General features: G+C 32.9%; 2 protein-coding genes, 1 long non-coding RNA gene and 1 other non-coding gene across 6 annotated transcripts; 1 reads left to right on the forward strand and 3 right to left on the reverse strand.

Annotated features, from left to right (window-relative positions):
• Nucleotides 1–11,643: 11,643 nt before the first annotated feature.
• LOC107901489 (uncharacterized) lies at nucleotides 11,644–13,337 on the forward strand. The gene is made up of 2 exons (XR_001685265.2): nucleotides 11,644–11,899; nucleotides 12,137–13,337. It is a non-coding gene; the product is annotated as an uncharacterized lncRNA (long non-coding RNA).
• Nucleotides 13,338–16,867: 3,530 nt separating this feature from the next.
• Nucleotides 16,868–18,622, reverse strand: LOC107901490 (uncharacterized protein C6G9.01c). Of its 3 annotated transcripts, XR_005914778.1 has the most exons (3): nucleotides 18,495–18,622; nucleotides 17,353–18,174; nucleotides 16,868–17,277 (listed from the first exon to the last, which is right to left on the reverse strand). XR_005914778.1 is itself a non-coding variant. In XM_016827525.2 (2 exons), the coding sequence occupies exon 2, from the start codon at nucleotides 18,162–18,164 to the stop codon at nucleotides 17,778–17,780; it is 387 nt and encodes a 128-aa protein (XP_016683014.1). In that variant the 5' UTR covers nucleotides 18,165–18,174; nucleotides 18,495–18,621; the 3' UTR covers nucleotides 17,633–17,777. The 3 variants fall into 3 exon arrangements, 2 of the variants coding, with proteins under 2 accessions (XP_016683014.1, XP_016683015.1); XM_016827525.2 differs by lacking the exon at nucleotides 16,868–17,277 and having other exon boundaries at nucleotides 17,633–18,174; nucleotides 18,495–18,621; XM_016827526.2 differs by lacking the exon at nucleotides 16,868–17,277 and having other exon boundaries at nucleotides 17,633–18,180; nucleotides 18,495–18,609.
• Nucleotides 18,281–18,365, reverse strand: LOC121218973 (small nucleolar RNA R38). The gene has a single exon (XR_005915455.1). It is a non-coding gene; the product is annotated as a small nucleolar RNA R38 (small nucleolar RNA).
• Nucleotides 18,623–19,558: 936 nt separating the features above from the next.
• LOC107901493 (serine hydroxymethyltransferase 3, chloroplastic) lies at nucleotides 19,559–23,390 on the reverse strand. Its single transcript, XM_016827527.2, has 11 exons — nucleotides 23,202–23,390; nucleotides 22,442–22,854; nucleotides 22,177–22,351; nucleotides 21,978–22,095; nucleotides 21,775–21,887; nucleotides 21,543–21,665; nucleotides 21,082–21,186; nucleotides 20,874–20,960; nucleotides 20,679–20,786; nucleotides 20,197–20,269; nucleotides 19,559–20,092 (listed from the first exon to the last, which is right to left on the reverse strand). The coding sequence occupies exons 2-11, from the start codon at nucleotides 22,819–22,821 to the stop codon at nucleotides 19,818–19,820; spliced, it is 1,557 nt and encodes a 518-aa protein (XP_016683016.2). The 5' UTR covers nucleotides 22,822–22,854; nucleotides 23,202–23,390; the 3' UTR covers nucleotides 19,559–19,817.
• Nucleotides 23,391–23,894: the final 504 nt, after the last annotated feature.

Here is a 23,894-nt window from a genome sequence, read left to right on the forward strand (position 1 = left end):
ATTGGCACCTAGTGCCTCATCGACTCGAAGTCGAAAAAATCCCTGAACTCTTCTTATCTTATGGCATGCCATCTATATCCGACTCAACTCGATACAGTTAATAGGGTTTCATTTCACTTTTAAAATTCTCATATTTGCACATTATCATATTTACACATATATTCATTTCAATTGAAATAATCAATACATTCATAATGTATATACCAATTCAATCCATTTAAATCAACTATAATTTCAATTCACTATCAAAGTGTCAAAATACTCACCTCAACCACTTACCATATACATTAAATCAAAATACACCAATTAACAACTAGGTTCGAATTATAGAAATACAAACTGTGGATTCCGAGCGATTCGACGTTGATTTTATCCTTCCCCTTTTTAGTCGAGTATTCTGGTACGACGTTAGCTACGAAATTAAAACAATTAAAATACATTAATACTACACAATTCAATTCCACATTGAATATTTTAATTTTTACTCAATGTTTGCTTAAATTCCAATTTAGTCCCTAAATCGAGACTAATTTTTATTCTTCACATTTAATCCCATATTTTTATACTAATTTCACTTTAAGCTATATTTAGCTCCCTATCTTCAATTAAACCGTTAAATTTCAAAAATTTCACAATTTATTCCTTGTTACTCAAAATTTACAATTTGTTCTACAATTTAATCCTTTTTCATTTCTAGCTTGAAAATCTATCAATTAAATCACTAATACTAAAATTATTCAACAATAACAATATTTAAAATCTTAATCAATGTTAAAATTTCAACATGGGTCGAATAGCTCTAAACACCAGATTCGAAAAATATAAAAATTACAAGAAAATGGACTAAATTAACTAACAAATTTTGAATTTGAACCTTAAAGTCCCTAGGTTTGTCGTCAGTCACCCTTCTTTCTTTCTTTCTTTCTTTCTTTCTTTCTTTTTCTTTCTTCTTTTTATTTTACATGCCACCACTTTCTATTTATGTTTTTATTATAATAACCATTATTATTTTATAAATATACATAATTTAAATGTATTTAAACTATTATTATAACATATAACATATATATAATTTAAACTTTCATTAATGATCGTCCACTAACATAAAATAATGTATATTTGCTACTTTAGTCCTTTTAGTTAACTTTAATCTATAATTCAACTTTAACCTTTATGCAATTTAGTCTTTATACTATAATAACTCTTAATTCATAAAAATTCAATTAACCAAAATCTAATTAACGACACAACTAACTTCGTAAATATTTTTAAATATTTACGAGAACAGAGTCCTGGGAATGCACTCTCTGACACCCCTGACTATAGGGTCATTACAAGTAGGACCTGCAAGGGGAACAGTGGGGTCAACAACGTTCTCAACTAAGTCCCTACCTGAAGACTCACCCATGAACCCCGGAGTTGAAGTAAGCCAACGGCGAGGAGGAATATTGCAAACAGTATAGAAAAAATCTGTGGGCTCCCTCTATTTTCCCACAAGAGCCCAAGCTAACTCGTCATCGGTCCCAAATGGCCACGCCTCTTCGAAAGTTCGAACCATTCTATGATTTACTCCGAGATGACGGTCGAAACTCGCCAACCATTTAGGCTTCTACCCTCTAAGCAATAGAGAAAGATAGTTCTAACAGTAATGAGCTTTCTTAACTCTAAAGTCCACCTTGGACTCAATCTTTCAATTACGCTACAAGGATGTTTGTGTCTAAGAGCTGAGATTGGCGGCAAGTAGATTCGAAAGGAATAGACCACTTCGTGGGAAAATTGAAATCGTTGGGAAGCCTACTTTCACCAAAATAAATTTATTGCGATCCAAATGAAGGTTTGGAGCCCACCCTTTAAGTATGGGTTCATGACCTTGACGAACACTGAAGTAGACCATTCTAGATAAAGGGCCCTAAGCCAAAACTTTCAACCAGCAAAAGCGTTGAAAGACGCCTAGCAAGCGTGGCTCATCCTGACTATTGTAGTACAAGAAATATGCCATCAAGGTCCACCAAGATAATCAATCAATTGCCCTGGTGCAATTCCATACTCTTTGAGTACTAAATAGAATAAATAGTGTATAGGAAGACGGAAGCCAGCTTCCAACAAGTAAAGAGGTAGAATAAAGCCCTCATTGAAATTACTAAGACGTCTCTCCCTTGTTACAATCTCAAATTTATACGCAAATTTAGGCAACCAGATACCTCAAGCTACCAAGTAATTTTCCATCTTCTCTAGAATGGTTAGGCAAATGTACAATGGTGTTCTTACTGAGGTACTAGTCTCACAGGACTGCGGAACATCTTCGTTCTTGATGATAGCCCTCATCGGGTGACCCATTTAACTACGAAGACCAGAACCCCTAGCCCTTCCTTCCGATGTTGGTGTAACCCCAAACAAATGATACAATGTAAGATAAAAGAAAAAAGCAAAGTGAAAAGATTATTTGGAAAATAAGGAGTGCTCATGGAAGACGAGTAATTCCAGTAAAGAAAATAAGAATGGTGAAAGGTAAGAATGAAAAAGTTAAAGAAAGAAGATTTAGGGTTTAAAAAAGAACTCAAACGATAAAGAAATTTAGGGAAGAAAATTGATTACTGATGACAGGAATTCTTCAAGTCTTATTTTAAATAACTAATAGTGTAAAGTGATATTTGAATGAGAAAAGAAATAAACTATTTAAATCCCTGAATCTATTTTTGACGCCTATTGATCTAGGGAAGGATTTTTGTCCACCTCTTAATAAAAGGAAAAGTAAAAAGATTTTCCTGAGTGAATCAACATTAAGGATCCGCTAGAATTAGTGAACACTCATATAGACTCAGTTAAATAAATTTTAGCGTGAAAACGATTTTACGCAAGGTGTAAGCTAGAGACTCCGTCAGGAAGGTAGATATTCATTGTGCATGTAAAATGCAGATCTGCCATTCAAGTGGGGTGGTTAAAGAAAACTAGGAAACTAAGAAGTCAAACTAAACCACCAAAAAAAGTAGGGGTGTATAACTCTGAACTAGAAGGAGAGTTATCCTATAAATAGTAAAATTTCCTTGAAGTTTACTATGGATTAGTCACGAAAAGAAATTTCGAGGACAAAATTTTCTTTAAAGGTGAGGGAGTTGTCACACCCGAATATCCTAAAGACCCAAACTCAAAGAAGAGTTGGGGAGTCAATTGTATATAAATAGAAATTTTTAGGCTTTAATGAGATATTTAGAAACTTAAGTGGCTAGTTGGAAATGATTAGATTTCCATCTTGGTTTAGTTAGATTGGAACTAACTAATTCTATAATGGGAGACAAAATTATTAGGATTGAGTGGTGGTATTGGTTTGTAGAGACCATGCCAATAGAGTATATATGTAAGTGTGTGTAGGAAATAGAATTCTTCTCAATTATGTTTACCATTTCTTTTCTCTAAAGCATCGTCTTCTTAAGTTTCTTTGAAAAAGAATATGTAGCTGAAGGAAGCTCTGTATGTTACAATCGTCGTGTGATTTAGAGTCTAGAAATAAAGAATTTGGGGAACTAATAAGTTTCTTTATCCCACTAAACTTGTGGATTAAAGGAATGAGTAGAGTAAGGATTCTCAAAGCTTTTTTATAATTATGGATTCCTAGTTTTAAGGTTTGAATACCTTCGAGCTAACCAATAAGTGGTTGTTATGGTTAGTTGTCAAGACAAATGAGGCTTTGGCATTTGGACAAGCTAAGTTGTCAAGAATAAGGAAGCGATGTGAGTTTTTTTACCTTGCCTTCTAGATGATAGATGATGTTATGTGACTTTCATGTATCACGTTGATGGTTACTAAGGTTGCCTAAGTTATGGTGTGTATGTGCTTGAAGAAAGAGTAGGTTGTGTGTGTCCAACAATGTGTAAGCTCTTGCCAATCGACTGCTGGTTGTTTTATGGTAGATAGTTGATGATAGGTAAACAGGCGTGATGTATGTTCAATGATAAATTTTATGATATGCTTAAGTAATGTATGCGTAGTACGGAGGGAAATTATCTACAGGTTAGATGAAGTTAGAATTGAGAAAAAGTGAACCTATATACCACCATACAGTGTTGCTAAATGCAAACCGTGATATGCGAAGCTCCGGGCCTTGTCGAAGGGACACTACGGTGTTCGATCATCAAAGTAGAAATGGCGAATAGGAGGTATGGCGAATGAATAGGAAAATGGAATCCTTTTAAGATACTGTCATATGAGGTTTTTGAGTGCAAACCATTATATGCAAAGCTTCAAGCCTCGCGAAGGGAACACTTCTGTGTTCGAGCATCAAGGTTAAATAAGAATTGGTATGATATTAATTGGTCTTTCGAGGTGACACCGTGACTACTGTAATTAGGTTTCATAGAGCAACATCGTGACAACGGTCAGTAGGCTTTATGGGGCGACACCGCGATGGTGATAAGGTTTTTCAGGACAGCACCTCAAAAAGGTATAAGGTGTAAGACCATAGCTTGACTATGACAATCAATAGAGTCTACCGTTAAAAGCAAGGCAGTCCGCTGGGATAGTAAACACGATGTAGTCCATTAGGATATTAAACATAATGTATATTGCGTAAAACCATAGCTTAACTATGGTAGCATAGAGAGTCCACCGAGATAGTAAACACAGGGAAGTCCACCAAGACATTAAACATGGGGTTGTAAGGTGTAAGACCATAGTTCGAGTTTGACAACCAATAGAGTCCACCAGAACATTTAACATGGGTTCAGACTAGTTAAGATCGTAGCTTGGCTGTGGCATCAGGTGAAGTCCGACAAAAAGGTTAGGCTAAAAAGATGGCGGTATAATAAAAGAGAGAGATCAAACTATAACCTACTTGGAGAGTAACACGAAAGGACGAGTATGACTTGTCCGAGAACATGGATAAATGGGATAGTCCAAGGATCCGCCAGATTAAGAATATGAGTCTCCATGTTTGGGCAAGTAAACTCGAGTCGTGGTGAAAATAAGATGATTAAGTGTAACATAAAAATAAGAAGCCACCGGTATCTAGCGTCTAGTAAGTTTGTCGAAGTCTACACAGAGACAATGGTTGCCCAAATAGTCATATGGTAGAGGACGGCAGAACATTCACCAATTGATGGGTGAGCTAACTAGGGTTATGTAATGCAAAATAAACCATATGGAAGTCTGCCAAGGACTACTTGTGCAGAATCCCGCCGAAAGGCAACAAAGAGTATAGATCAATAGGGATTTATCTATTATCATTAGCCATTTGATGACTAGGAACAGGACAAACAATTAGCCAGGATTAGATGGTATAGTGCAAAGCTATCCTAGTAGTAAGGCATCCCTTTATATCGCTTATTCACATGGTCAGAATCATGAACACAAAATGAGTTAAGGTAAAAATGGAAATTTTGGAATGAGGCAGAATTAGGCCTGCACTATGGAGGACCAATTCTGTAAAGAACATGTTTACGACTCAAATAAAGAGTAAGTTTGCTATCGGTAAGCTGCGAAAAGAAGAGAGGGCATCAACCTCGCCAATGAAATCTGCGAATGACCAAGGATGAACAGGGAGTTGATATCTCTACTTAAAACTTCGTTCCTTAAAGTTATGAATTTTGTTATAGGGTCATTATGCAGAAACTCACTAAATTTTATTGAACTTACAAATTGTTTGCTTATTTGTAGGATAAAGTTTTCACTCGAGAATCGAGTGGAGGGCTGAGCCAAACAATGCCAGGTTGAGGAAGAGGCGTGGATGTCATTCATGTGTATAGAGAGGCTCCCTTAAAGGCCACACCTTGGGGGTCGATACAAGTGTAACAATCTTATTTTAAATTTTGGTGTTGTAAATACTATTAAGTTGTGTGGTTGAAATTTAGAAGAGTTATATTTCTTGTTATAATTTTGATGTGTAATTTAAGAGTTTAAGTAAGTTAACTATAATAGACTCGTTGTTGTAGTTATATTATTTGGGTCATTGTATCACCTAGGACCCAGATCTGGTGAACGAGACGGGTCTAGGATACTACAAAGTCTTTTTTCTTGTTATCTATTATTAATTGGCTCAATTGAAATTTATCATGTCAAGATGGTGTTGGAAATCATGAATATACATGGGGAACACTCTTTTCTATCCTTTGTTGGCTCCTTTGGAAGACATGTAACAACTACATTTTCACCGACAAACATAGTTCACTATAGGAAGTTACTGCTACGACTATCGCATGGGCAAGGAACTACTCAAGTTCAATGACAGCACAAGTTCTTTCCACGACCACGATCACGTCTACCCATTGGTGTACACCAGAAGTAGGCTGGGTGAAATTAAACGCTGATGAAGCAGCCTTGGCGCATGGTATTGGTAATTCGATTGGGGGTGGTCCTTCGAGACTCTCATGCGGAATGGATATGTGGTTTCTCGATGAACATTGCTAGAATTTCGTCTTTAAGGTTGAGTCAAGAGCCTTGCTAGAGGAGCTCATTATTTCCTGGTATTTTAGCTTTCGGCATGTGAAACTCGAGTGCGACAATACTAAGCTGGTGGACACAATCCTTGCTGAAGGTGCAATCGAAAGTAGATTACAAGAGTTATGAAACATTCACCAACTTCTTTGTCGTAATTGGAAAGTGCATGTCCAACACATCCCTCAATTTCATAACAAAGTAGCAGATCATATAACCAAGATCTCGATTAATGGTACCAGCAGTATACAAATATTCGATACGACACCAATTTCAATGCTGAGTTTGCTAATGGAAGATCAAAATAATTGTAACACCCCTTACCCGTATTCGATGCCGGAATAGGGCATGGGGCATTACTAAAACACATACACTTGTAAACGTATTTAACCGAGTTATAAAATTTCATCTAAATTAAAACTTTCAAAAAATTTTAACATGCTTTTATAATTCTTCACAATATATCCTTAAAATATTATATTCATAATAAATAGGGCCTACGAGACCCGATACATACCCATGCAATTCAATGCTTCATTTCCATTTCATTCAGTTTACAATTTCTCATGCTCACAATTCAAATCATATCACTAGAAATTTCCATTTAATTACCATGAATTTCAATTAAAACACAATAATTAATAATAATTAGATTTGAATTACAGTAATACAAACTTACTAGGCTAAATTGCAGAAATACCATAATACATGGACATTTTGGAAATTTTCCATTTCCCTCAACTTTTCACGCGATCTTGATCTAAATTAATAATTTCATTTCAATTTATTAATTTAGACAATAAAACTATTCAATTCTTGAAATTTCGTCATTTTTTCCATTTTTACAAAATTACCCTAAAAATTTTACTTTTATTCAATTTAGTCACTGAACCTAAAACATGTAAATTAGCTATTTTTAAAATAAACTCATATTATCAGAATATTTACATATATTTTTCCTCCTCCTCCACTCTATTCCACGTCCTTAATGTACTTAACACTCTTAGAAATAACATTTTCTAAAGTTTCATTATTCACCCTTAAGTATATCCAAAGCTGTCTATCTGAGTCAGTATCACTAAATTATTTTTACCTGGAGCTACAGAACTCCAAATTATGCACCGTTAATTTTCCCTAAAACTAGACTCATATATATTTTTACCATAAAATTTTCAAAATTTTTAGTTTATCTAATTGGTACAGTTTATTCTTTAAAAATTCCCTTGTTTCACTACCTGCCGTTTCTGACCTCTCTTCATTAAAACTCAAATATCTCTTAGTAAAAAAATTCTGATGGTAGTTTCGTTTATTTATATTGAAACTATACTCATTAAGGAATTTAATCATATAAATTAAAAATTACAATTATTTTTTAAAAATTTATAATGATTTATCAAAACTAGAATAGGGGATTCCAAAATCAATCCGACCCTGCCTCACTAAAATTCAAATATCTCAAAATATACAACTCTTTTACTTACTGTATTTATTTTATGTAAAAATGTACTAATTAAACTTTCATTTCATATCTTATTCACTCTCTAATTCAATTTGCACAATTTATGGTGATTTTTCAAAGTTAACCAACTGCAGCTGTCCAAAATTGTTTTAGTGCAAGATGTTGATAATCAAATTTATAACACCCTCATTTCCTTTCTCTACAATGTTTTCTATCAATTCCTCTTGTTTCCCTTCCCTAACATATCAAGAACATAGAACCTTATATAATAAATCCCTACATTGACATCAATTCCCTACTTTTTCAATAATATCAAACTCAAAAATATATTGAAATCTTAATATTCTTACCTTGCTCTATTGATTTCAATCTTTAACTTGATTTTCTCTCTCCTCCAGCCTTTATTTCTTGAATCTAACTTGATATTCTAGCTTCCAATAGTCTCCTTATCAATTTTCTCTATTGGTGGCTATGGAAATTCTTTTGATTTCTAGATGAAAATGGTAAATTTTTGGTGGAAGGACCAAATTATAAAGAAAGCAAAACTTTCTTTCTTTCTCTTTTTTCTCACGTTGGTGCATGGAAATATGGTGGGTTGCATGCTTCTTCATCTTCCTTTTCTTATATATATACTAAATAAAATAATAATAAAATAATAAAATATCATTTAAAAATCAAATTAAAATACTAATAAACTAATATTTATTTAATTAATATAAAATATCTCCAACATCATCATTATCTTCTAGATTTCTCTCTCTTCAAATTTACCATTTTTCCCTTTATGATCTTTTAAAATTTCATCTTTGAGTCATCATTTAATTTAGTAAAATTATGATTTAGTCCTTCAAAATTCTTCACCTTTTTCAATTTGGTCCTAATCCATCCATTTTCCTTAGTTTCTAGATCATTCCACCCTTAAAATATTTACACCACTAGTCCTTCAACTTTTTTATATTTACACTTTAACCCGTCAATTTTTTAGTATTTACTCTTGGGCAACAAAATTTTCTCACTTTTGCGATTTAATCCTTTCTTGAACTAATATGTCATAATATACTTCCCAATGTTGACATAACTCCAAAATTTCCCCTTTTTGTCGCTTTATTTCCTTATTTTATTATATCAAAGATAATATTTTACTATAAAAATTTTTGGGTATTACAATAATTCTAATACTATTTTGTCTTAGTTTTTTTTTTATTGTAATCGCTTTTACTATTTCTTTACTACTAATTTTTTTTATGTCACTCGACTATTAAATGACACTTTTTAGTTGGTATAATAGCAATTTTAGTTATCGTTGTTATACTTTCTATCAATTTGACCTTGATAATATATAAGATGATAAAACATTGAAATTCTTTTTAAAAATTTAGAAATTTCTAACAATTAAAAGTAGTTAAAATTTTCAAAAATAGATAAAGTGAGAAAATGAGGAAATATTATTTTTAAACCCTCCAAATTTTCTCTTTGTATTATCTTTATAGAAATATGAGTTTTGGATGTTGTTTAGGTGCATGTATCTTGACTTGGAGATATTCTAATTTGGTTTTGTAAAACACTAAGAAAGCATAAATCTAGCTTTTTTTTGGAGGTGAGGATTTTGTTCTGTTTTGAATTTGTTATTAGATTCTATTGAATGATAAATTTTTTTATTTTCCATACATATTTTCAAGATTTTATTTTTTTAGAATTTTTTATTTTTAAATAATTTTGAGTTTTTTCAAACAATTTTTATATAGAATTGTGGTCAAATTAGTAGAAAATATAAAAGCTGAGAACTAAAATGTTATTACACCAACTAAAAAAATGCCACTTAATAATCCGGTTACAAAAAACAATTTTGAAAACTTTAGTGATTGAATTGTAATTTTTTAATTAAGTGACCAAAACGAAAACTTACTCATAATTTAATGTTTAATGGTATATTTCACACAAAATGAAAAATCTGAAAAGATTATTAGTAATTTAATTTAGGAAAATATTTAATAGATTGACAGTAAAGATTTTAGACCCCATAAACAATATTAAAGATTAATAAATGTCCTTAGATATAATAAAAATGAAAAATAGATATTTAAAAAAGATAAACAGATATTAATTTTTTTTTAAATGTTGGTGGAATTAAAAAAAAAAAAAGAGATAAACGAGCGGTGTATAAATATTCATAATTTTTAAAGAATGAAAAAGAACAGTAGAAACAAAATAAATAGGAGGAAAAATACATTTAAACCACTGTGTCTATTTTAGTAATACACAGCCACTAATTTTTAGGGTACTTTAGCCTACATCATACTTATCTGCTCGCGGCCTCTTCTCATCTCAACGCAATCCTGCCTGTTTCTTCTCATCTTTCATATCTTATAGATTCTAATTTCAATTTATAGCATATCAATTTAAAAATATATATTTAAAAAAATTTAAATCAAAATAATAAAAAATTTTGAATTTTTAAAAAATATTTTTATTTTTTTATAATTTTTGTTGAAACAAACTAATTTACTTATTTTTTAAATTGATAGGGACTAAAGGGATATTTATACTAATCTGTTATTCGAATTGTAAAATTTAACTCGAACTCGAAACTCAAATTACTTATTCGTGTTGGCTTAAATAACTTAAACAACTCGATCCGGTTAACTCAAAATTTAATTTTTTTTCAAATTGAATCAAGTTTTGCTATCAAGTGCGAATCTAGGGGTTGGCAAGGCCCTGGCTCCCTATGGATAATTTTTCATTTTGACCCTTTAAAATTTTAAATTAATAAAAGTAAAATTACACTTTGACCCCTCTTAAAAATGATAAAATTTTGATTTAATCCTTTAAAAATTATATTTTTACTATTATAAAAATTAAAATTTAATTTTAGCCCCCCTCCTCCAAATCCTTAAGTTTTAATTTCACTCTATTTCTTTTTCATCTATTTATATCTCTTAAATATATTGGCAATCGATTTTAATGTGTCGCCAACGTGAAACTCTAAGGTAGAGGTGCTCATGGGCCGGGATGGGTTAGGCCGGATTCAACTGAAAATTCAGGCTCATTTATTAGGCACGGGCTCGACTTGGCCCAAAAAATCGGCCTAAAATTTTGCCTAAGCTCGACCCGAATAAAAATGATAAAATTCGGGCTTGGCCCGCCCATATTAATTTTTATATTATTTTATATAATTTTTAAATATATATAATACATCAAAAATATTAAAAACGTTAAAATAAATATTTCCCAACAAATTGAAAATAAATTTTAAAAAAGATGTAGACTTAAATAACATTAAGATAAATGCAACTTAACAAGCAAATGCATATAAAATAATAACAAAATTAACAAATGCCTTTAAAATAATAACAAAATTAACAATAAAATAAGTTTTATACAATATTCAAATGATAACAACAAAATAGTAACAACATAATAATAAAATGGTAGCAAAATAGGGAGAAAATAATAAGAAAATAACATTCAAATAAAAAAAATAAATTTTTTGTCCTTTAGTGAATTCGGGTCGTGCCAGACTCGGGCCAAAAATTCCTTACAAGAGGCCCGGCTCATCCCTTTTTTAAATATACCTTATTTTTTTATCAAAATTTATTTTTCGAACTTATATTTTTATCTACCCTCCCACATTTTGGACAGGCTTTTGGGCGAAGTAGCCATAATCAAAAGTCTGCTCTAAGGCTTAGTTTAACATTTTAAGCAAAAGTTTCAACTTATAATTTATAAAACATTTTTTTATCCAGAAGTTCCTTTAAAAAGCTAAATTGCCAACTCAACCTTAGTGCACTGTGTAGGACGCCGATTACAACTGCTGAAGGAAGGTATGCCCTTGTTTGGAAATTACACAACCACTAACTTTTTAGGGTTTGTTGAGCAACCACTATATAAAGGCAAGTTTTAACACTTAAGCTTACGTTATACTTTATCTGCTCTGCGGCCTCATCTCATCTCAACGCGATCCCTTCCTCTTTCTTCTTATCTTTCATATCTTATAGATTTCAATACCTTAAATAGGTACTACTAATCTTTCATATTTCACTTTCTGTCAGTCTAATATTCTACGCATCAACATGAATTGCATCCTATAGCTTAATACTGCATCTTTTTCTTTTTTTTTCTATAATCTTATGTCAACTGAAAGAATGATTTTCAGATGCTGTAGAATTTTCTCCTTTACTTGTTTCATTATGAAAAAAAAGAAATCCATTTTATCGAAGTTGATTTGCTATGAAACTATTGATTTTTTTTTAGTTTGCAAATGGTAAAGTGATGTGCAGATCGGCTCCATATCAGAGTCAACAGCAGGTGCCAGTCTATGGCCGATCTGACTGCCGCTTGGAGCCAATATTTAGTTAAAGGGGTGAAGACCCATGAAACTCACAGTTATTTCATGACACAATAACCCCTTTACAATTGTTTATTGTCTTTTAAATTCATGGTCTAGCATTTGATGGTGTTGTTGAAGGGGGGCATAGAGTCAGACACGGGTGTTTGTTTGTTTACAATAGCAATCCACCTTTTGCATTGTGCCTAAACCAAAGCTACTTACACGATTGGAGGGAGCCTTTGCCTTCACCATGCTTTCCTTCAAATTTAAAGCAGCTAAATTTTTATTTTATATTTTAATGATTTTAACCATGTATTACTTCTGTTGTGAAAAATAATTTGAGCCTAATGCTGTCATGCATGGTGGATTGGTTGATGGGCTTTGCAAGGAAGTATTTGAAATATCATCGTTTACAATATTGTTATCTACAGCTTTAGAAATCGTTCCTTCCTTGTTTAATGTACAGATACACACATATAACAAGGAATGGATGATTTCTAAAGCTTTGGATAGCTTTATCATGATGAGGAAGCAATGCACCGAGTTCAATATTGTCATGTATGGTGGAAATATTGCAATTTATAGTACTGTTATCTACAGCTTTAGAAATCATCCCTTTTTTAGATGTGTAAATATATAAATAAATTGAAGCACATTGCTAGAAAGGGATGATTTCTAAAGCTCTAGATAACGTTATTACAACGAGAAGCAAGGTCACCTATAGTGGATTGGTTAATCCATATTGCAAGGATGTTATTGGCAATATTGTTATCTACGGCTTCAGAAACCATCCCTTCCTTGCTTAATTTATGGAATCTGTAATATACAGATTGACGCCCCTTGCAAGGAAGGAATGGTTTCTGAAGCTTTAGGTAACTTTATCACGACTTGATGCACGTTGCAAGGCAGGTATGGTCGTGGATGAGAAATCATCGTCCCCTTTTGATTTGGTTTAGCAACTTTTGTGTTCGTTGATTGAAGATTGCAGACTCATTGTCTCCTTAGCATATTCATGAAATTTTGGCTTACATTATTTTGATTTGTTTTTACCAATTGTGTACATTTAATGTTGGATTCTGTAAGTTTCAATGTTGAATTTCGTTAAAAACTTAAGTTTATTTTCAATATTCAATATTCGATATAGTATCTAGATCAAATGATTGTTTTCACCAATAAGTACTGAAGTTTGTTTTCAATATTGAGATTAAAATAATATCAAATTGAATCTTAAAATTAAACTTGCCTACTTAATTGAGATAAAACAAAACTCAAGTATTAAATTAAAAAATTTGAAATATCTAAGTGAAACTTTTAAACCTGGACATTTAAAATTTGAAGGAATCCAATCCCAAGTTTGTAATTACCGCATTCGAAACATAGATCGAAGAAAATCCAAATTTTATTCTGGGGAGGCAAAGTGGAGAAGCAACCTCTCTCCCTAGAATTGGGAGTTGATTAGGAAGCTTAAACAACCAAGCCCACATCATCAAAATTATGTGGAGACTTATTAGGTATCAACGTTTCATGTGAAAAAAAATTCAAATTAATTAAGTTGATAAGTCTTTCGAATCGAGTGAAATTATTTGAGTTAAATTAAAATATTGTTACACTATAATAATTTTATTTTAGCGCACATAAAATTGAAAACATATGTATTTGAAAAAAAAATTAAAATAAAATAATAAAAAAATATATTCTTAACATTATTTATATATTCTCTAATTTTTTTTAATAAATTTAGAATTTTTTAAAAATATATAAGTTTTAGATTTTTTATAAATATTTTGAATTTTAAAATTTATTTTGAGTTTTTATTGTAATTTTTGTTGAAAGAGACTAATTTGTTTGTTTTCTAAATTGTAAGACACCAAAGAGTTTTTACACTAATTTGTTATTTAAATTGTAAAATTTAACTCGACTTAAACTCAAAATTCAAATTACTGATTCGAGCTAATTTGAATAACTTGATTCAATTAACTTGAAGTTCAATTTTTTTTTTTTTGAATCGAATTGAGTTTTGCTCACCCCTACTTGGGAATGATACATCATGGGTCCAAATTAGACCTATACATGAGCTTAGCCACCTGGCCTGGCTCAAAAGTCTGTTTGAAAAATTAAAGAATTTTGGCAAAATTATAAACTCAAAAAATAAATTTAGATAAAAAAAAATGAGACTCTTATTCAAAATGGGCTGAATGTCAGATAAAATTTTTTGTCCTGGCCCGACCCGAACCATATGCTTAATAGGTCACTGTTTCTTTTCTTTTTTCTTTTCTTTTCCCGATTAACACCTCTAAATTCCTTCTCCAGTCCAACACCCACCGACCACCACCGTCATAGTTAACAGTAGAGGTGCTCATGGGGAGGGCGGCCCGGCCCGGCCCGACGGCCCGCCCGAAATATGGGAGGGTTTGGGTAAAAATATAGGCCCAAAATATGGGCTTGGGCAAAAAAATGAGGCCCGATTAAAAAACGGGCCGGGCCTCGGGCACTACTTTTTTGTCCGGGCCGGGCCTCGGGCACTACTTTTTTGTCCTGGCCCGGCCCGGCCCGGCCCGAATACAATAATTTTTTTTATTTTTTTATTTTTTTAAATTTTAAAATACTTTTAAAATACTTTTTTTTTAATTTTTTTAATTTTAAAATATTTTTAAAATACTTTTAATTTTTTTTAATTTTAAAATATTTTTAAAATAAAATTTTTTATTTTTGTTTTAATTTTTAAAATAATTTTTTGGTATTTATTTAAAAAACGGGCCGGGCCGGGCCCGAGCTTATGAATTTTTTCCCGGGCCGGGTCTGGGCAAAATTCTAGGCCCATATTTCGGGCCGGGCCTGGGCCTAGGACTCGGGCCGAATTTTTTTCCGGGTCCGGCCCATGAGCACCTCTAGTTAACAGCTCCCGTCGCCACCAGTCCACCACATACCCACCGATCCATCATCGTTCACCAATCACCATTGTTGCTTCTTGACTGACAACCCGAAGGTAACACCACCATTTTTGAATTTTCTTTCTTTCAACTCTTTGTTTTTAAAGCTCTGCCTTTGAAAAAAAAATGGGTTTTTTGAAGCAATGAGATTGGTTGTTTTTTTTTTCGATAAAATGCATTTAAAAATGTAGGTTTTCACACTAGTTCAATTTTGAAAATAAAAGTGGAATTGTTAAGCTAGTGAAGTGTTACTCAACATCGGATGACTGATACTGCCTCTGAGTCTTTTGCATATTTAGAATATTTTGCTGGCACTTTAACATAGTATTTTTAATCTAACAAATAAAGTTTTTGAATGGATGACATTCATGAGCTATGATGAACTATAAAGACAATTCTGTACCATTTAACCCTAACCACATGTTATATTCCATTCACTTCAACTCCAAATATATCGCACCCTTGCTGTTGTTTTAGGTTTTCTAACTTGGTGGAACTTTTTCACTAGTTTTAGGTTATTTCCCTTCTACAGTTACCCTGAAATGAATTGATGTAAAAAATAGGTGTCATTTCAGTTTGTGGTAGCATTTACTTTTACTAATGCTGTTTCATATCTTCTGGAAATTGACATGCCACCTGTGATCTTTATTAACTAAAAATAAGTAACTAGGACAACAGTGAGGATAATAAAAGCTCAAGAATTGGCTTGCTGCACTTGATGGACATTCACTAGTTACTTGGCAGCCCATGCCATGCATGAAGTTCGCTTCTAGTTGGAAAGTCTATCAAGTGCAGCAAGCCGAGCAATGAAAGTGCTTGGGAATGCAAAAAGTACACCATAATAACCTATGCCAAGCCACCACCTCCTGTTAGGTCTTATAATTTTCCTAACCTCAACACAACTGCTTCGAAATAGTTTAGTTCTGGATCTGCTTTCTTCTTGCAATGTTTTCATCTGCTCGTTCTTTATTTTTCAAATGTGAAGATGTCAATGTAAGTGCATGGTCTGATGGTTCATGTGGCGTAATGGGATTGTTTCATTTATAGGTTTTTATTTTAAAACCCCCAATTTGTGATGACTAGAGTTTTGAGCTTTTATTACTTTTAGCAAAATAAACCCCCCAATTTGTTTTTATATAAGAATACAATTTTTTTAAAATTAGTTTAGGTCCAGCCAGCCTTGGGCTTAAACTTGGACAAAAAATTAAACTCATTTTTTGATGAATTAGGCCTGAGCCTTATAATTGAGCTTAAAATTTTGTCATGACCCGACTCATAAATTGATCTAATCCAAATCCTTATTTTGATTTCACTCTATTTCTTTTTCATCTATTAATACCCTATTCATGTTTAATCACTATTCTCACCAAATTCTCCTTGCTAAATTAAATATATTCGTCACCAAGCAAGTCAGTACAAGTGCAAATTTTAGTGTGCCGCCAACGTGGAGTGCTCTAAGAAAAACAAGTTAAGGAGATACGATGGGTTAATCGGTTGACTAAGGGTGGGTTTGAATGAGTGGTGAGTTTACCTGCGGTTAGTATAAAAACAGTGATAACGGTGAGATTAAATACTGTAGTGATACTGTAGCGGGAGACAAAAAATAAACTAAACACATTGCATCGCACCGGACCCAATCGCCCATCCAAACTCACCCTAAATTTTAGTTGTATAATTGATCAGGATTAGCAAACCCTTAAGGAGAGACGACTAGGAAATGACATCTCCGGAATAGATGGGAAAGCTTCTCATTTCAACTGCCAACTCAACCTTAGTGTACTGTATAGTACGCCAATTACAACTGCTGAAGGAAGGTATGCCCTTGTTTGAAAATTACACAGAATCTAGAAAGTTTACAATAGGCAGTGCGTATGAGTTTTGGATTATAACAACGTTGGACGAGTGCAGAACCAGGAATGGTATTATCATGTATGGCTTGACAATAACCTCAACGACAAGAACTGGTACCCAAAACCCACAATACCCTGCCATCTCATCTTTGCCAAAACTTTTGACAGTCCTTGTAGGCTAGACAAATTTCTTGAACGTGCAACTACTGAGTAGCCTATCCTGTTAAGTTCTTGAGATGGAGGAAACCCAACCTTGGTGTAAAATAAACTCGGCAACGAGGAATCCTGGCATGGGAGGAGCTGAAGTTGTTATTAGGGATCACAATGGAAATTGGGTAAAAGGATCATATCGACACATACCACAGGCAACAAGCGTGGAAGCAGAACTCTGGACTTGGTATTATTAATATATATACAAGTAGAAGTAGATGCAACTGCTGTAATAAGTCACATTTCAAACACCATTACTTCAATGTGCAAGAATGCGGTGATGTAATTATTGTTTGTAGTGAAGCACCCTTACAACTAGCTTCCTTCTTGACAAATACCCGCAATCTGTAGCTCAAATAGAACAAATAGTTTCGATTTGAAAATTTTCGTGTGAGTAGTAATCAAAATAAACAAAAAAAATCAGCTCATGGAAGAGAATGAATCAAAATTTGCATTTCATGTAAAAACTTAATGCCTTGCGTTATACAACAATCATATTTAGCCTAAAACCCTCAAATTTCTGAAATTTGAAATTTAAAGTAACAAAGACTAAATTAAAACCAAAACCCCATTTATCAAAAACAACAATCACAATCAAATGGACAAAGTGGCGTACTTCCAGCATCAGATTTACTAATACCCAATTCTTCTTCAGTGTAAATTGCAAAACCATCTGCTGTCCTTTTCCAAGGCCCAGAAGAAGACTCATTGAATCCTCCTTCCCTGTTGGTTTCTCTACTCTTTTTACTCTTCTTTTTCGACGATTTGGGTTTTGAAATTTCATCGCCGTTCGGTTTCTCGGACCCTTTCGGGTCGGGTTTCTTCCTCTTTTTACCTGCAAATATCTCGTCGATTTCGTTACCAGCCACTTTAGAAGCTGAATTCTTCTGTTCTGGAACAGATTCTTCTTTTTTATTTTTTGCTTTTCTAGAAGGCGTCGTTGAAGAACCCTTCTTCGCCATTAGGTTGAATCTGCAACTTCAAAACAAAAAATTATAGCATACGAAGAACTAAAATCAACAAAAACGAAACTTGAAGAAATATTAAATATATTTATTAAAAGAAAAAATAATACGAATGTTGTGTCAGAGAACACATTATCAGCACTGGAAATCAGACAGGGATAACTGTAATAATATTAAATTTTCTCATCATTCACAACATCGTTTCAACAAAAGTTGTTTCAAGGAATCTTCGACGAATTAACGGATTAAATCCCGAAAAAAGAAAAACCCAGAGAAGGAAATATCTTCCTATGGATATAAAAAGTAATTATCACTGGTGCCTCCTACCTCGCAGTGAGATCCAAGAAGAGATTACGATATGGTTTTCCCCTAAACGGAAACAAAGAAGCAGAAACAAAACGAAGCGGAGGAGTGTGAGACTGAGTTTATTTGAAACCCTAAATTGGGTAAAAGATGATTATATATATGCCCTTTGTTTCGGGTTAAGGGTTTAAGGCTGGGCTTTCTCAAATGTTTGGGCTTTTTCTTATAAAATGGACCTTTTTTCTTTCGGCCTTCTTGTGAATGTAATATAGATTGTATGATTAAATTAATATTTAGGTACTCTTAATTTTTTTTTCTAATATTTAAGTCTAAGTTTGCTATCAGTTTCTATATTATTTGCATATTTAGCATTTTATATTTTATTATTTTAAAAATAATAATCTTTTTACTCTTAATTGAAGTCCAATAATTTCGACAAAAAAATTTAATTAAGTTGGATTAAGTAATATCCTTTTAGAAAATTGTTCCTGATAATTTTAAATAGTAATATATGATAAGTAGGAGTGCTCATGAGTCAGGTCGGATCAGGTTGCGTTTGGGTCAGATCCATGTAAGGTATTTAGATTAATTTTTTAAGCCCGGGTCTGGTTCGATCCAAAAATGAGTTTGCCCTTTTGCTCAAGCTTTTAATTTAAGAAAAGTAAACTCGGGCTTGACCCAACTTCCCATGTTTGATTTTTTTAGATTAATTTTTATTTAAATATAATATATAATATAATAAAAAATGTTAAAATAAAACTTTTCTAATTTTCATATTTAAAAACACTACTATAAATATAATAAATATCTTATTAAATTGAAAAACACAAATAAATCTAATAAATATTTTATTGTATTAAATATAATTTTAAAATTTTATATTTTTGAGTTGAACAAACCCCTCCATCTAAAATAAATAAATAAAAAATCTTTGAGGGCATTATCAATTAAATTTGAAATAAATATACTACATTCTAGGATTAAAAGTAAAAATATTAAATTTGAAATGCGTGACTAAGCGATCCACTTATAAATTTAAAATATTCTCAATTAAAAAAGTTAATTCTTTTTCCATGAAAATAGAATCATAATGAATTATTTATATTATGTATTAATATTGTAGAGAAAACGCATTTAAAGTGATAAAATTATTGCTGGTTGTCATCATAAACCAACGTTTAAGTCCTACGTTACTCATCCCCTTTCATCACTACATCTCAACACTTCTTCAAAAATTTTCATAAATCTATGGAAACATTCAAATATAAACCCAGAAATCAGTGTTGGATTTCACCATGTTATGATATAATAATGTTCCCAGGTCTCTCATTACTAATTAAATCTCACTCATACGCCGGGAATGGGAAACTGGGTGGTAAGTGCTTCGACTCTACTACAAAGATTGGACACCTTATCCGTCAACGGAAAATCAGGAGATGAGACAAACTTCAAGAACTCTTGGACCTTTGATCCAGAAGCTAATCCCTTAGCCTCAATAGTGATTTGCACGCCCTCATGGATGAAATCAGCAATAGCCGTGAATTCCTTTTCTGTAAATCCTCTGGTAGTCATTGCAGGCGATCCAATGCGAATGCCACCCGGCACAAGTGCACTCTTATCCCCTGCAAATTTTGAGACGTATCAAGGATTGGTATAAATACATATAAAAAGGGAAAAAAATTAATTATAAATGAATGGTAAAAAAGGGGAATAAGGAAGAACTTACCAGGCACCGAATTTTTGTTCAAGGTGATAGAGGCCATGTCAAGTATTTTCTCCACCCGAGCCCCATCAATACCCTGTTGCAGGAGAAGTTCATTGATATAAAGGAGGCAAAAGGAGTTTAGGGTGTCTACAAGAGAATAAGAAAAACATGAGATCCTACGCCTCTAGACTTGTCAATTGGGCAGATCAGGTTGGTTTTGATCAGGTTTATTTGGGTTTTTGAAATTTTAGGTTCGTCAGTTTAAGGTTCAAGTTATTTAGGTTGGGGCTATTTAGGGCTTTTTGGGCCAAGTTATTTTCGGTTCAGGTCAAATTCGAGTTCAGATCAATTTGTATTTGGGTTGAGTGGATTCAGATTGTTGACTTCTTATAGCCAAATTGTGTAAGGTTGGTCGAGTTGAGTCAGGTTTTCGGTTTTGAGTCAATTTTGACAAGTCTAAATGCCACTCAAGTTTTGCATGTCTCACAGAGATGGTAACTTACCAATGGCCTTAGATCCACAAGCACAAGGTGATTATCACTACCACCAGAAACTAGTGTATAGCCAAGTTCAACCAATCGCCTTGCAAGAGCTCTACAATTAGACACTACCTGCAGCATGAAGTACCCATATTTTGACTTAATCACCACATAACTTTGCCTCTTTATTTTTTATTACTCATCTTTGAAGGAAAGTACCTGATTCTGGTAAGCCTTGAACTCGGGTGATTGTGCATGTTGCAAGCAAACTGCTAGTCCTCCAATTGTGTGGTTATGAGGTCCACCCTGCATATACAAACATTATGCTTCTCATGATATAACTAGTTTCATAACTTGAAAGCCGGCAGAAGGATGGAATGGGGAATTCAGATTAGTAATAGGAGCAAAGGAGACCAATCAAACTAACCTGTAAACCTGGAAAAACAGCATTATTGATAGCAGATTCCAGATCAACTCCAAGAACAGGGTCCTTCTTGAAGAAGATCATGCCACCTCTTGGACCTCTCAAAGACTGGAAATGAGTAAAGAAAATCAAGTAGGTTATTCAAACGGACATATTAACACAAACAAAGTAATAGTACTATTTGGAACATACAAGTATCAGTGAGATTATTGGCAAAGCAGCTTATTTAAATTCTAATGCACATGATAACTAAATCATGATCAAAACAACGTGAAGACATTCTTCGCTACACAAGGGCAAGTGAAATAGGGAAAGAATCAAGTGAGATTTACCATGTTACAAGGTAGTAGATTTTCTCAAGTACCCTTAAATATTAATGTTTCAACAAGCAAAACTAGCACTATGTGAAGTGAATTTAACATGCATATAGTTCAAGACAGCATTTGAAAATATTCATCCCAAACCTTGTGTGTGGTTGTTGTCACGATATCACAATATTCAAAGGGGTCAGCAACTACAGAAGCAGCAACAAGGCCACTTATATGAGCCATATCCATCATGAGAAATGCACCAACAGCATCTGCAATCTTCCAACAGATATCAATTCCAATAAGTTAAATGCTTAAAATAAGTCACTAAATGATAGTAAAGTATGGCAGACTATATAGCACAACCAACAAGCACATCAGTGCTTACCTTCCTCATGCGAGGATAATCAAAATCTCGAGGATATGCACTGGCACCACAGATTATGAGTTTTGGTCGAAAGAGGGTAGCTGTTTTCTCAAGCATGTCATAATCAACTAGGCCTGTTCCAAATTTAAGACAAATCAAATCAACCACCAACTAAGCATATCAACCACTAAACCAATTAAGTCTTAACAATAACGATGAGTTACCTGTGGATTCATCAAGCCGATAAGGCATTGACTCGAAATAGATTGATGTACCAGATACACGTCTTTTAGGAGTCATAAATCCATGTGACAAATGTCCGCCATGTGGTAAGTCCAAACCCTATACCAGTTACATTAAGAATCATTTATATGTGCACTATCCAACAGAGAGAAGAAGCAGAGTTGGGCAGAAGTATCTTACCATTATTCGATCATGCGGATTAAGAATTGCTGTATAAACCTCAAAATTAGCAGGAGAACCAGACAATGGTTGAACATTAACGCCCCACTTATTTTCATCCAAATGAAATGCTGCCAAAGCCCTCTTTTGGCAAAGTATTTCAAGTTCATCAATGTACTCATTGCCCCCATAGTACCTGCAATAAAAATTAAGATCATTAGCTGCAAATAATAAATCCAAAAACACGAAGATCACATCTCTATGCATTTAGCTTAACTCGATATACCTTTTACCAGGTAGTCCTTCGGAATACTTGTTTGTGAGACATGACCCAACTGCCTCCATTACTGCTCGGGATGTAAAGTTCTCTGAGGCAATAAGCTCAAGGCTTTTGAACTGCCTCTCTTTCTCCTTGTTAATAATAGCACGAACCTCGGGATCGGCTTCACTGAGGCCATGGTCCACAAATCTGGTTTCGGCCACAGGGAATGAGTCCGAAGAGGGAGGCTTCCCAGTAACCAAGCTACTTTCAAGTTGAGCTCTACAGGGTTTGACAGAGTTGAGCTTAAGACCATACCCTTTTAAAGGAAAAATTGGTCTATTCCCTTTGACCCATATGGGCTGTTGCAAAGAACCCATCATTGCAGCTCCATTACAAGCCTGCATTTTGACTTCCCACTAGTATTTCTCACAAATAACCTGCAAATTTACAACAGAATAACACATAGAATTAAAATAAGAAATTCAATTCATCATCAATTAATTTATATGTTAGAGCAGAAAATGAACAGCTATTAAGACTTAAATAATCCCATGAGAAACAGGCAAAAAGAAAAAAAGGTATTTTCCTTTTAGAACTTGACCATTACCAATTCTTCTGTTAACCCAAAACACGAAAACTAAAGAACAGCAATTTATCTTAAGTTAAAATACAGATAATAAACAAATATCTCAATAACTGGATATGAAAATTCGAGAGAGCAACGAATTAAACAAAATTTTAAGAAAGAAGGAATAATTCAAGAAATATAGAAAGAAGGGCATACTTGTTGGAAGGGTTCTCTTTTTTTTCTCTCGCGTTTTCTTTTTGGGTGCAGTGGATTGAATTGGCTCAAACTCTAAAACCCTAAAACTCGACAGCGGTTTGCTTTAGTATAGTGGCAAAGAAGAAAATTAAAGAGGGTTAATTGCAGTATAAGTCCTACATTATGATCCAAATTTAAATCAATCCATAAACCTTAAAAGGTTGAATTTGATTTCTCAAAGTATTAATATTGTACAATCATATCTTTCCCTCATCCTAACATCGATTTCAACATTAAATTTTAACGTGAAGTATATTTAAAGTTGATAAATAAATATTTTAATATGTATATAATTATTACATGAATAGTTTAGATTTGATGATTACAAAAGATCAGATATTATCACTAAACTTTATAAAGATTTTTTTAATGTGTCAAATTTAAACTGTCAATGTGACAAATACAAACGTGTTTATAATTTGACTAAAGTATTTTTAATACACTTCTTGTCAAATTCAAGACAATATTTAATGTTTAAGTTTAAATTTAAAAATAATAATTAATTTAATATTAACACTTTAATATTTCAATTAAAATATTTTAAATTTCAAATACTAATCTAGTGAATTACCCTAATTAATAAATATATGTAAAAGAAAATGAAAAAGACGAACGGCGCCGAAAATGGAATGATAGCGGAGATTTGGGTTGTTG

Source organism: Gossypium hirsutum, chromosome D06, assembly GCF_007990345.1.
Source record: "Gossypium hirsutum isolate 1008001.06 chromosome D06, Gossypium_hirsutum_v2.1, whole genome shotgun sequence".
Taxonomy (NCBI): domain Eukaryota; kingdom Viridiplantae; phylum Streptophyta; class Magnoliopsida; order Malvales; family Malvaceae; genus Gossypium; species Gossypium hirsutum.